Raw genomic sequence first — 14989 nt, 5'->3', positions numbered from 1 at the left:
CCAACAATTAGATGTATGTTGTTGTGAAGATCAGAGATCAGCACCAAATATATGAACTGCCTGACACATCATTAGTATTTCATTTGTTAAAAATTCCTATGGGCAATATCCTTGAGTCCCTGAATCTCTGCTCAGGTATTATAAACTGAACACTCCTAATAAAACCTGGCATGGGATATGCCTCCACCTCACCACCACCACTATAACCACCGACCACCTCCACCACCCCCTCCATCACCTCCACCATCTCCACTAGCAACTGCTGCACAAGGCAGATCCTAGTTCCTTTAAGATGCAGAGAGAACAGCATAAAAAGGCCATATTGGTTTTCTGAGTAAGTGGTTAGAAAATGTTACCAAAGCACAGAAAACAGTCCACAACTTAGATCAATTCATCACACAGGATTTGGAAGGCAGAAAGAGAAGTGAAACTATAAACTTTTGCAGTGGTTGTAGGAAAACAGAAGATGGCAGCAATGAGATTCAGGACTTCTCAGAGAGCTCCTGAAAATTGCCTTTTTGAGAGCTGCAGGCACCTGGGACTGTCACTGAAGGTCTTCTTTCAGTTCTGGTAGTTCTAGACTCCATGAACCTTAGTGGAAACTTCCTTGACTTTCACATCTCCAGTACTTCCAATGAACATACAAACGTTAATTCTCCTAAAACTATTCCTACTTTGAATAACTAGATTGACTCCTAGTTGTCTCATTAAAATTTGTTTGATAAAGATAGATCTGGCAGGAAATACTAGAATCCTGACATACGTAAACTGTGGGCTGATTGTATTTTTTATTAAAGCTGTATCAGTTATATATTAAATTATATATTAAATTCTAATCTTGAACAATGTGGTACTCATCCTATGGTTCTATTCCCATTTCATCTTATTGTTCCTGTAAGTTTCCAAGTTGTTATCATCTCAGTATGGTTTGTAAGTTCACAGCCTCTTTTGTTTTTCCAGCAACTGAAAATATAGTCTTATGACTTCAGTAAGCACACTGGATAAGCAAATACTAGTTGGCAAAGCATGAAGGCCCCTGTCATTACCATGCGGAAGGGTGTGTGTATGTGCGTCCCTTTTTCCCTCAGTAGAGTAGCTCATGCAAGCATTCATTTAAACAAAAAATTCCATGGGGATAGGGGACAGCAATCAATATGTACTTTATAGAATCACATCTATTGGCTCTCAGGCCTTTCTGTATGTGTCAAGCTGGTATGTTATAACTGTTCCATATTTGTGTGTGTGTGTGTGTGTGTGTGTGTGTGTGTGTGTGTGTGTGTGTGGTATAAAGATCTACTTTTTATTACCAGAAGAAAATACTATTACTAATAATTTAAATATTGGCAAATACAAAGTGATTTCTGAACATTTAATCTAATAAGCATAATGATCTACACAGCAATAAAGCAGTTTCATTATGCAGCAAAATAAAATGTTAGATTCTGCAGTGTATACAAAGAAAATATCCACCATGATCTTTTCTCTTAATTCCATTTGAATCATTAAATCAGCAAGATTACTTACACATGGAAACATTAATATGTAGTACTAATGATAGATAAAATAGGTGCTAAGATAAAAAGTATAGAGAAACAAGTGCTAAAGTGTTTAACATAGTTTCATAGAGAACCTAGATTTTGTTATTTTTCATCCCTCATTGACACAATTATTTAATTAATTTCAATGATTATTTTTAAAGGAAATTAGAAGTCAATTCATATTAGTTATAAATACTTCCTCAACTAATATTTCCATTAACATAAATATCTGCCTCTTTGTCTTTTCTTAATTGATTAAAAGAATAGTGTCATGGAAGTTCAGTGTCTTGTAGGATTACTTGATCAGTGGCCCTTTCAGGTCTTAAGCCCATATCTCTAAATTCAAGGTCTAGTGACTCCAATTCTAGACTGTACTTTTACTTATGTAAAAACATTTCTAACTCTGATATATGAAATTTAGCAGACAAATATCTCTCCCCTTTTAACTGTGTCTAGGACTTACAGAAACAAGAAAGGGCCAGAAATATTTTGGGACAAAGTAATTTTACTGATTCAGGATCTTAAGGCATATCTTTATTTCCAGAAGTAGGGACAGATTTTGTGCCACACAGATGCACTTTTGAAAATATTAGGGCTAGGAGATGTAACCTCAAATGCAAAACAAATAAAATTAACAAGCCTATTGAAAGCTGAATCTATTTAATATGTGGTTATATTTGTAACAAAATCTAACTAAATTCATTGGTGGCTTCTGAGCAAACTAGGAATAATTTACGTCATATGTATGCAGCACTGTCCAGGGGATGATAAGGCCAATCTTGCAATATTGTTAGAAGGGTTAGAGATAGTATATGAAAACACACAACATGGTGCCTAGTACAAAGTAAATCCTCCTCTGTGACAAATATTGTTATTATTCTTAATCTTAACATTATTAAATATACCATAAAATCACAACTAACCCTCAGACTGGTAATGTGTCTTGACTTGCAAATATGGCAACAGTAATTTTTTTTCACTTTAGATGGAAAGAAACCTCAAACCTGAAAGAAATATTTTTATAAAATCCAAACAATTGTTCATAGATGGATTTCTACTTTGATACTTGCAAACTGGATCTCAGACTTATTAGCCTGATAAAATGGTCATTGTCAGTTGATGCTTTTTAAGCAAGTGTTTCAATGTCTGATCAAATTGTTGTGAACATTACTTGCCAAATTGGATATGCTCTTTGTTTTAATAATAACAAAATGAGCTTTTTAAAAAAAGTAACTTGGATTTCAGTATTTTTTTTTAATTTGGGAGCTTTTATTTTTGCTCCATCTAGAAGTAGAAACTTCAAAAATATGAAAGAGATACATAATTATAAACGTAATATATGTGTTTATTCATCAAAGGGTAAAGGGAATATATATAATGATCAGCATTGTACAGATTTTGTACATGAGCCAGGTCTTCAACCCTCTTTCGGAAATTTTACATTGTGTGGATTATAAAACTCTGTATTCATAGATTCTTTTGTGCAGTGGCCGCTATTAAAAATATTTAAAAAGTATTATGGTAATTCTTAATCACTAGTTATTTTTTCACAGTCTAAAGAAATCAGAGGCATTGCTGATAGAATTAATGACAAGAGAAACAATGGTGGGATTTTAGCTTCATTCAGACAACCCACATCTCTCTAAAAGAAAAAGTACAAACTGAACAAAGTAGTTATTATCCCAATCAAACACTGAACACGAGGTTCTATTAGTACTTATATAGCTAACTCTAATTAAAACACCATGAAAACTGTATAATGAGATACTGTTATTCTGTAATGTTTTTTAGGGTGTGGGTTTCAATCTCTTTGAATTCTTAAAATCAAATGTATGTACAGAATATGTAGCTGGAAACTTGATCATAGAGTATCTGAAAAATGTTTTTTTTTAATAGTTCTGTCTATTGGCATTGCTTGCCTAGGTGTAAACTAGTGCTAACATTTTTCAAAAGCAGAGTTTCAGGAGCATATGTGTTTGAAAAGTATTTTTAATGGATTGCTTGTTTTGTTTATTCTTGGCTCAAGGCAGAAGCATCTTGACATTTACATTGCTGTTTTCCTGCTTTCAATGATGCTGACAAAAAAACCATCTTGACTTGGATAGGCTTGAAATTGTCCTCTGAACTTTCACAAGGCATTCCAGTTGTCTTGGAAGGACTTTCTTTATTACTAATCTGCTCCCCCAGCTTTTACAAGGACACAAAGCCAAAGACACATCCACATGTACAGACATATACTTACATTGTCCGTCAACATACAAATGGGTTAACTCCCCAAACTCCTAGTTAAGGCCACTGTTTGGAACTCAGACACATCTTCCCATAGAAATAATATAAAAGTAGTTACTTATATGGCACTTAACGGATGGACTATTTAACCATGATATAGCTGAAATACCACTTTTTGGAAAGAATACCAGGATGACACTGCAGCATCAAAATATCAAAGTCAGAAGTAAAAACAGCAGAATGGTAAAATAAAATGCTTTAATTTTGTAATATTTGTATAGGATCCTATATTTTACCAATTATCTCACCACACTTTATCCTATTTTATCTAATTTTATTCTAATATTTTATCTAAATTTATGTAATATTAATTGCCTTTTGAGATTTTCTATTTTAGAGATAAGAAGTTGACCTTCAGAGCTGCTATTCAGCTTGCTCCAATTTATGCAAGTAGTGACATACAAATTGTTGTATTCAAACTCCTTTCCACCTTTATAAATCCGAAATCCAGTGGTCTCCCTACAATATAATTATTATGTAGTGTTCTTAATTCTGAAAGCTACTATGGACAAGTTTTTTATGCTGATAGTAGAAGTCAATATTAAAAACATATTGTATATCAAAAGAAGAAAGGCAATTCAATGGAGAAAGGAAAGTCCTTTCAACAATGGTGTTGGAACAACTGGGCATCCATATGCAAACAAAATATAATTAATCTGACAAAAACATTACACTCTGCACAAAATTTAACTCAAAATGGATCACTGACTAAAATCAAAACCATAAAATTTGCAGAAGACAACATCAGAGATAATTTAGGTGACCCTGGATTTGACAATGAATTTTTAGATACAACACCAAAAGCACAATCCAATAAAAAATTTTGATAAGGTGGATTTAATTAAATTAAAAACTTCTGTTCTGTAAAAGATAGTGATAAAAAGATGAAAAGGCAGGACACACACTGGGAGAAGATATTGCAAAAAACATATCCAATAGTAGACTTGTATCCAACATACATAAAGAACTCAACTCAAAAATGAGAAAACAAATAGCTCAATTTAAAAGACAGGCAAAATATCTGAACAGACACTTCACTGTAGAAGATATATAAATGGAAAATAAGCATGTGAAAAGATGCTCAACATCATATGTCATTAGAAAAGTGTAAATTAAAACAATGAGATATCAAAACACACCTATGAAATGGCTAAAACCCAGAACACTGACAACAACAAATTCTACTGAGGATGTGGCATAACTGAAACTCTTATTCATTGCTAGTGAGAATGAAAAATGCTACAGCCACTTTGGAAGACAGTTGGGCACATTTTTACAAATCTTATATGATCCAACAATTGTATTCCTTGGTATTTACCAAATGAATTGAAAATAACATCCACAGAAAAACCTGCCCATAAATGTATATAGCAACTTTATTCATAATTGCATAAATTAGAAGGAAGCCAAGATATCTTTCAATAGGTGAATGGATAAACAAACTGTGCTACATCTATACAATGAAATCTTATTCAGTAATAAAAAGAAATAGATATAGAGGAAACTTAAATTCATATTGCCAAGTAAAAAAGCCAGTCTGAAAAGATTAGATACTGTATGATTCAAATGATAGGACATTCTGGAAAAGACAAAATTGTGGAGATAGTAATAAAGATCAGTGGCTGCCAGAGGTTCAGAGAGGAAGAAATAGGCAGAGCACAAAATTTTGTTAGTCAAATTATTCTGTATGATACAGTAATGGTAAACACGTATCATTGTACATTTTTCAAAACCCATAGAATGTAAAAAAACAAAGCATAAACCTTAACATACACTATGAACATTAGTTAAGACTAATGTATTGATATTGACTCATTAACTCTAACACTAGTGCAAGATGTTAATAATAGGGGGAACTGTGCTTTGGTGTGGGGAAACCATGTGTGAGCATGTGTGTGTGTGTGTGTGTGTGTGTGTGTGTGTGAAGGGTTGTATGGGAACTCTGTACTTTTGCTCCATTTTTCTCTAAACCTAAAACTGCTCTAAAAAAGTGTTTTATTTTATGAAAATATATTGTAGTGGGGAATGCATAGGTTCACCAGACCAGACTGTTACTCTACCTTTGCAGAGCAATAGCTATAGAGAGTTAAAAAGACTCCAACCATAAAACATGAGGTCTTGATGCCCCGAGACCTCATCTTCAGATATTCCAGTCTTGGACAGAGAAGAGGCTCTTTCTGCTACTCTTCCCTGCCCTGCCTGGTCCCAGAGGGATCCTAGAAACCAGCTGAAATAAGATAACCACAGCCTCTTGACCCCTAAATTCACCCAGTTCTTCCTTAACACCACTTTCCAAATCATCCCTATGCTTTTCATTCCCAACACCAATAGTCCAAATCACGCTCTCAGCCCTCCATGCCTTTCTCACTCACCCAGTCTTCCCAGAGTTTCCCGTTCTCTCCCAGCTCCAGCTCACCCCATCCAGAGCATCAGGTCAATCTTCCTACTGACACCAATTTCTTCATGGCTTTTCTTGTGAAAAACAGAGCCCAAACATTTCAATAGAAAATGTAAGAGACTCCACAGTGTGAATCCTTCCTACCTCTCCAAAATCATATGCCTAAAAACCAATCAAACCATTTCACTTCTTGTTCTCCACACCGCTGTATATCACACACAAGTTAAGTCTCCTTTGTGTCTTTCTTTACTATCCTCTGGCACGCTCCCATTTTAGTTTGGGCCATACCAGAATACTATGGGCTGAGTGTCTTATCAACAGCACAAACTTATTGCTCACAGTTCTGGAGGGTAGCGAGTATATAAGATCAAGGTGCCAACAGGTTTGGTGTCTGCTTAAGGCCTGCTTCCTAGTCCACGACATCCTGGCTTCACCTGGCAGAAGCAGCAAGGCACCTCTCCGAAGTCTCTTTATTAAGAACACTAATTCCATTCATGAGGGTCCTGCCCTAACAAATTAAACATCTCCTGGAGCTCACCTTCAAATATCATCACATTGGGGATTAGGTTTCAACATTACATTTTGGGGGAACACAAACATTCAGTCTATAGCACTATCTAACTTAATGGGCATTTTATCATACCCTCAAGCCCAGATAAATTTCTCCCTTTCCCTACAGTCTTTCTTGACTTCACAGATAATAATTTTTCTCTTCACTGAATCCCAACAGCACTTCTTACCTGTAGCATTCAGAGACTACTTTGCATAAATATTCTGAAAATGTATTTGATTTAGGATTTATATATTTTACCTCTTGCATTACATTAAACTCCTGGAAGGTGGGGATCTTACATTGTCAGTTTCCATCAGTATTCTTGCACAGAGCAATGTTCAGTGAGGGTTTATTTATGAGAAAGACAGTCAGTTTTACATGCAACATCAAAGGATTTGAAATCATTGAATTTTCTGATGCCAAATTATGGGAGAAAAATCTTTCATATATTCCAAAGATAATATATTTCAGTGTTTAGTGACACTTTGGTTGAGGCAGTATCCTTTGGGACATGATCCAAATTTCAAATGCAATATTTAGCTTTACACAGTGAGATTCTGTCAACAAATTTCTTAAAAAGCAAATCATTTTTTTTACTTCCTCCTTGTATATTTGATGAGAATTGTCATAACATCACCAGACTGAAGAGTGAAATTCTTACATGAATAACATCTCTAAAGGTTGTTTAACATTTAAAAAACTTTGCTCACCAAATGTTCTTTGTATAATAAAATTAACAATTTTATCTTTTCTCCATATAGTTATCATTATAAATAAATAATTTTTCTATTTTCTTAAACTGCATATCATCCTATCACACCCATTTCTTTACTTTGTTTCCTCCCCCTACAAAGGATGAGCTTATGTTTGAGATGAGAAAATCTATTATAATTTGAAATTGTTACATCAAGAAGATTTAGAAATGAGAATTCTCTACCAAGAAAATAAGATGAAGTAGGAAGATTTGTTATATATTTCAGAAAGGAAGTAAAAACTCATGACAGTCTGAGATAAAGGTCAGTCAATAAATCAAAATGAAGCTATTTAATCTATTTGCACCATGGCATATAGATGAATTAACAGAGGCAAGGAGAAGAATGGCACATGTGTATTCCTTCAGTAACTATAGTGATAGTTTAAAATAATGCCAAAATATTGAACCATAGCTTTCAATCCTAACGTTTGTTATATGAGTTGGAACATTACCATAATCAACATTTTGAGGCTTGTGCACTGAAATACAAGGAATGCTGTAATCACATTACTTACAGGAAAAACAGTCACTTTCTTAATAATCATTGTTAAGTCAGGGTAACACAAATACTCACTTTTCTACTCAAAATGCATGGTAAAATAAATTGAGTCCATAAATATTATTGAAGGGGTACTGGAAAGTGCAATGGACACATATCAGAACAAAGAGAGTTATTCTATATCTATTGCAAGTGCCAAGGCAAGTGAGAAAAAAGTTTACTAAGTCATGATATACAAAATTATGTTCCTAATGTATGAGTCCTATTCATTTATGAATTTCTCATAATTAACAGTGAAAAAAATTTTGTATTCTAAAAATATAATTCACCTAATCTGAATAAGACTTTTTAATAATGCTAGATTTAATAATGTGGCTTAATTTTTCTCCTTAGCAGCTATTATATATATATATATATATATATATATATATATGTAGTATACTGTATTTTACTTCATTACCTTGTTCATTCTGTTTCCTCATCCTCACCACTGGAATATCATCTCATCAGGGCAGGTGTTTCTAACTTGAGGCAACTGCTGTGTCTCTGGTGCTTACAAGTACATGGGGCACACAGAGTGCCTTAAAAATACCTGTTGTCATAGATGAATGTATCCCAAAGTGTCATAATACAGAGTCATAGTGTTAAAATAAATAATGTAAAATAAGGATTTTAAATGTGAATTTTGAGTTTAAAATTATAAATTGAATACCACCAAATTTCCAAAGGAGAAAAGGGTTCTTATTTTCAAGGGTCTCATCCCATCATGTCATTCTATAGATGCAGAAATTAAGGTTGCAGAGAAATCAAGTGGGTTGTCAGATCACAGAACTTTGATACCAAAAGTCACCTTAAACCTCATGTAGTGCCAATATTCAGGTGCTTAGGGTTACTCAGTCTGTGAGTTCATACTTGCAGTGACAGTGAGTTCACCACCCTGTAAAAGCATCAGGTTTAGTCTTAAGAACACTATTTACTAGAAACTTCCTTCTTCTATGTAATTAAGATTTCTATCCCCATGCTTCAATATTCAGTCCTAGTTATATCCAGTTCCTTTGTTATACCAGCATATATAGTATGTGTGTGTGGATACATACATACACTATACATATATATATAATATAGTATCAAGTCTAAATTTGAGGTCCTTAATGAATGAAAGTTCTGGGCCATTAAGAATGAGAATAATCTTCCTGGATCTCTTTATCTCCAACACCTCTTCACTTTGTGCCTTTTCTTATGATAAACTGTGGACTAGTCATATATATATATATATATATATATATATATATATATATGTGTGTGTGTGTGTGTGTGTGTGTGTGTGTGTGTGTATACGTGTGTATGTGTGTATACATATACATATGTATGCATATATATGTATAAAATACATTTATATACAAATATATATTAAATATGTATGCCCACATACATATATAAAAATTACATACTCACATACATATATATATATACACACACACACACAGGACATATATACACATATATAATTAATTATTATATTCATTTAGATGCACCTATTATTATTTATTTTATATTATATTTGTATCTAATACACAGAAAAGTGTATTTATATTTTATATCCCTACTAAATTTCTACTATATCAAGAACCTCAAAAGGAAAACCATGTGTCACCTATCTCAACCTCTAAGAGCATAAATTGAATCACTGTTTCATATGAAAGTTGTTTTATTAAAATATTTGTTAAAATTATTAAAATGTTTTCAGAAGCCTTGCAAATTTCTAGCCATATGTCTCTAATCCCCTGATTGTGTCAAGATCCATCTAAATCCCAATCTCTCCTGAATATTAAACTTATTTAAGTCCCTCTTGAAATGTGGTTTCTAGAATTAAATACAATGCTGTACACGCAGTCTTATAAGGATAGACTAGCATGGGCTTCTCTCTTGATTTATTTTTTTATTTAAAAGATTTTTTTTTGGTTATATGTTTTTAATTTAATTTTTTTACTGAGGTATAGTTGTTATATAATCTCATATTGGTTTCAAGTATGCAACATAGTGATTCAACAATAATCTACATTATTAAATGTTCACTTCAAGTAGTGTGGTTACTATCTGTCAACATAGAATGATGTTACAGAATTACTGACTATATTCTCTATGCCATACTTTCATCCCTGTGACTAATCTATATTATTATTGAGATATTATGACTCTTTATGCCTGCCACCTGCTTCACCCACCCACCCCAACCCCACCCACAAAAGGAAGATGCAATATGGTAACTACCAGTCACGTTTTGGTGTTATGAGTCTATTTCTGTTTTGTTCATTTGTTTTGTTTTGTTTATCTTTATTTATATTCCACATATAAGTGAAATTATATGGTATTTGTCTCTCTCTGCCTGGCTATCCTGATTTCTTCAAGAAAGTATATTTCTCCTAATACAACCTATAATTTCAACTAATTTTTCAGTAGCCATATCACATTTGATTCATATTGACATTAATGTCAAAAAACAATTCTTAGTCACTTTCTATATGATACTGCTAAATCAAGTTCCCTTTTTCCTATATCTATTCATTTGAACATTTCTTTGGAGGAAGAGAATATTCCCCGAGTTGTAGATGAAACAACTGTTTTACTTTAAAAAAATAGAGTTAGGTTCACAGAAGGCACATATTCTGAAATTTTAATTGAGGGACACAAAAATGTAAATTTAGAAACACATAGCTTACCTATAAAAACCTGGTGGCACTTGCTGTACCAGGAAGTTTTTCTCCATGTCTTGGAGAATATCATTCAACATTCGGACCCGGATGGGAGCTCTTTCCTTGGGATCATTAGCAGGACGCATCTCATCTGACTGAAAGAGTTCAGCACTCTCCCGAAGGTGTGAGGCCAGAACTAACAGCTGATGTGTGTTGGCTTGATCACCTGGTGAAAATAAATGAGCACATTTCAGAAGAAACATTCTGTAAAGAGAAAAATATACATTTTATAATCATGATGTCAAAAGGAAGATTCAGCATCAATTAAACTTTTATAATGTATTCATTCTGCCAAAAATACTTGTCTAAAATTACTATATTCTATGAAAAGTATTAAAATTTATTACTAACACTACTGATAATAATTACTACTACTAATAATAGTACTAATAAATAGGTACTGATTGCTGAGAGACTGCTGTGTTCCAGGCACTGTGTTGAGTACTTTCCATAATTATCTCATTTAATAGTCACCAAACCTTTACTGTCATGTTCATTTGCTAAAAACTGAGAATGAATTAAGATGAGTGTGGGAAGAATTGAAGTTCCTATGACCAAGGATCCTCACCTGACCCTAAAATATTTGATGATGTAATTAGCCTATTGCTAGGTTAATACTTCCACACCTGTAGGCAGTAAGTTATTATTGACTGAAGTCACAATATAAAGAGCTCTGTCCAGTGTTCTGGGTGGAGGAAGAGATAAAGGAGGATTACAGACCTGCAGACTGTCGGATGCAAATGTAAATCTAATGCTCAGCCTTTCACCAGGAGAACAAGCCAGGTAAGAAACCATTTTATCCCAAGAATGTTCCATAGTCATTCTTCAGTCTCACTGAATCCATAGTGAACTAGCCCAGGGGCTAGAACCCAATTACAAGACAATTGGAGATGATGGCAGGATTCATTGTTGACTGAGGAACAGAACAGGCTGTTCTTATGGGAGGGTGCTTCAGTAGGATGCCTCTATGAATGAGGAGACAGTTGAGTGACCCCAGTGGGCATGGGGTCTGAGGTAGCTTGTTTTATATAGTGCTGGGCCCCATCCAAGCACTAGAGGCAGGTGGGAGTGACACCTGAGGCAGCAGAGGTGGCCCTTCATATAATAAGGAGGTCCTTTGAGAAACAGAGTGCCCGTGAAGCAGTGGGAGCTGTGGATTGGCTATTTCTCACAGTATTAATAAAGTCTAAAGATGAGCAGAACATGGTTCCGAAAGAGACACAAGAAATGATGGAATGAGAACACGAGCTGTGAACTGCTATGGATTCATTCAAGAATGAAATGGCATTGATACAAGAGGAGGCAGCACAAGAACACTGGCTGTGAGGTGCTGTAGAGGAAGTAAAATATTTGCTTAAAAATTGAAATGATGTTATAGGAGGTGGAAAAAGATGGAGGCATGAGAAGTGAGGCAGAAACCTCCTCCCAAAACCATATATAACACAAAAATACAGCAAATACAACTAATCCTGAAAAAGTGACCAGAAAGAAGATTGCAACAGATGGCCTAAATCTGGGGAAAAGAGAAGACCTCACAGAAAAGAGTAAAGTAGCAAAGTCACAATCTGGCAGGACTCAAGCCCTCCCTCTATCCCAACTCACTGGCAGAAGGAAGAGAAACAGAGCAGGGAGGGAGTAGAAGCCCAGGACTGCTAAACATCTACTGCTAGAGATATGCTCTGGGAACACAAACCCACATTACATGGTGCTCTGGAGATTAGTGGGGTAGGAAAGCAAAGATAGGTAGAATACTTGGAGAGACTGAGATTCCAGCCACTTATGGAGAACAGGTACCCACAACCGGCCACTCAGGAACAAAAGAAAGGTGGGCACATTGAAAGACTTCCCAATGGTGAGAGGGTTGCTAAAGAGGTAAGGATTACACTGAACTTGCAGCTCAGAAGAAAGGACAGGTGGACAAAATTATCCTGGCACACTCAGCCCAGAAGGTTGAGAAAGTTCGGGAGCTTCAGGTGCTCCATCCATCTGGCTGGCAATGCAGCACCAAGGCCCGCACTGTGACATGCAGACTGCCATTCCTTCTTCACAACCAGCACCAGATCAAAATCTGCTGCCCATGTCATTGTGCCAGGTCAGCTGGAGGGCAACCCCACCTATGGCAGCTACAAGGGCATAACTCAGAGGCTCCTCCCTGTGTGCTTGGCCCACAGGCCCAGGCAGTGGATGCAGGCACTACACCAAGAAAGCAGGAAAGAGCTCTTTCCTCCTGGTAGGCACTACTGCCTCTCACCTGCAACCCCCACCATTGCTCCAGGTGCAGAGCAGCTCCAGAGAGCAGAGCATCTGGGCACTAGTGGGTGCCACCTACACAAAGTTATTATTCTCTAATAATTATTAGAGATATGAAAGAGCAAAATAATCTTTCACAAACCCAAAACCCTCAATGAAACTGAAATCACCAATCTTCTTGATAAAGATTTCAAAATAAAAGTCATAAACATGCTCATGGAAAAACATTCAACATCTCAGGGAGGACTTAAAGAAAAGGATAGAAACTTTAAAAAACATAGTATCTGAAATGAAACATACAATGGTGGGATTTAAAAGCAGATTAGAGGAGACAGAGAATCCAGTAAATGAAATATAAATTAGAGAACAGGAATACAAAAAAGCTGAGGCACAGAGAGAAAAAAGGATCTCTTGGAATGAAATAATAAAAAAAAGAATAGTGCAGCTAATCCAAAAGGAAGAATATTCAAATTATAGGGATAACAGAAGAAGAAGAGAGAGAGAAAGGGATAGATAATCTCTTTGAGGAAATAATTACTGAAAAATTCCCCAATCTGGGGCAGGAAATAGTCTCTCAGGCCATGGAGGTGAACAGATCTACCAACAAAAGGGACCCCAGGAAGACAACACCAAGACATATAATAATTAAAATGACAAGGATCAAGGACAAGGACAGACTTTTAAAAGCAGCCAGAGAGATAAAAAAGACCACATGCAAAGGAAAACCCATTAGGCTATCATCAGACTTAGCAGAAATCTTACAGGCCAGAAGGGAGTGGTATGATAAATTTAACACAATGAAATAGAAGGGCCTCAAAGCAAAAATACTCTACGTGGAAAGGTTATCTTTTAAATTTGAAGCAGGGATTAAACAATTTCCAAATAAGCAAAAGTTGAGGAAATTTACCTCCTACAAACCATCTCTACAGTGTATTTTGGAGGGACTGCTCTAGGTGGAAGTGCTACTAAGGCTAAATAGCTGTCTCCAGTGAAAATAAAACCACAGTAAAAGAAGTAGACCAATTATTTACTAAGCAAATGCAAAATGAAATCAACTACCCACAAAGTCAGACAAGGAATACACAAAGAATAGAGAATATGTCACCTAAAATATACAGAGTGGAGTAGGAAGAAAAATAGAGGAGAAAAAATAAAGAACCTTTAGATTGTGTTTGAAATAGTGTAATAAGCAAGTTAAGTTAGACTGTTAGATAGTAAAGAAGCTGCCATTGAAACTCTGGTAACCAAGAATCTGAAGCCAGTAAGTACATATCTATTGATGCTCACCCTAAATGTAAATGGACTGAATGCACAATCAAGAGACATAGAGTCACAGAATGGATAAAAAAAAAACACTTATCCATATGCTGCCTACAAGAGACTCATTTGAAACCCAAATACATACAGACTAAAAGTGAAGGGATAGAAAATGATATTTCATGCAAATAAAAGGGAGAAAAAAGCAGGAGTTGCAGTACTTGTATCAGACAAAACAGACTTCAAAACAAAGAAAGTAATGAGACAAAGAAAGACATTATGTGATAAAGGGGTCAGTCCAACAAAAGGACATAACCATTATAAATATCTATGCGAGGAGGGGCAGAAGATGGCGGCGTGAGTAGAGCAGTGGAAATCTCCTCCCAAAACAACATATATCTATGAAAATATAACAAAGACAACCCTTCCTAGAATAAAGACCAGAGGACACAGGACAATATCCAGACCACATCCGCACCTGAGAGAACCCAGCGCCTCGCGAAGGGGGTAAGATACAAGCCCCGGCCCCGCGGGAGCCGAGCGCCCCTCCCCCCCAGCTCCCGGAGGGAGAAGAGCAGGCAGAGCGGGAGGGAGACGGAGCCCAGGACTGCCGAACACCCAGCCCCAGCCATCCGGGCCAGAGTGCAGGGCGCTTGATACTAGGAAAACAGGGCAGCAAGAACAGTGAGCAGGCACTG

At 35.7% G+C, this 14989-nt stretch overlaps 1 protein-coding gene across 5 annotated transcripts in view; it reads right to left on the bottom strand.

Annotated features, from left to right (window-relative positions):
* NAALADL2 (N-acetylated alpha-linked acidic dipeptidase like 2) overlaps positions 1–14989 on the bottom strand; it is a 1368824-nt gene that overhangs the window by 25998 nt on the left and 1327837 nt on the right. For all 5 annotated transcript variants that reach the window (XM_057500065.1, XM_057500068.1, XM_057500075.1 and 2 more), the window contains one exon: positions 10752–10950. In XM_057500065.1, coding sequence (XP_057356048.1) covers positions 10752–10950 — 199 coding nt within the window. The remainder of the gene's footprint in view (positions 1–10751; positions 10951–14989) is intronic.

Source organism: Manis pentadactyla, chromosome 1 (assembly GCF_030020395.1).
Source record: "Manis pentadactyla isolate mManPen7 chromosome 1, mManPen7.hap1, whole genome shotgun sequence".
Classification (NCBI taxonomy): Eukaryota; Metazoa; Chordata; class Mammalia; order Pholidota; family Manidae; genus Manis; species Manis pentadactyla.
The sequence above is the reverse complement of the archived record's forward strand: the minus strand, read 5'-3'. Positions and strand labels throughout refer to the sequence as shown.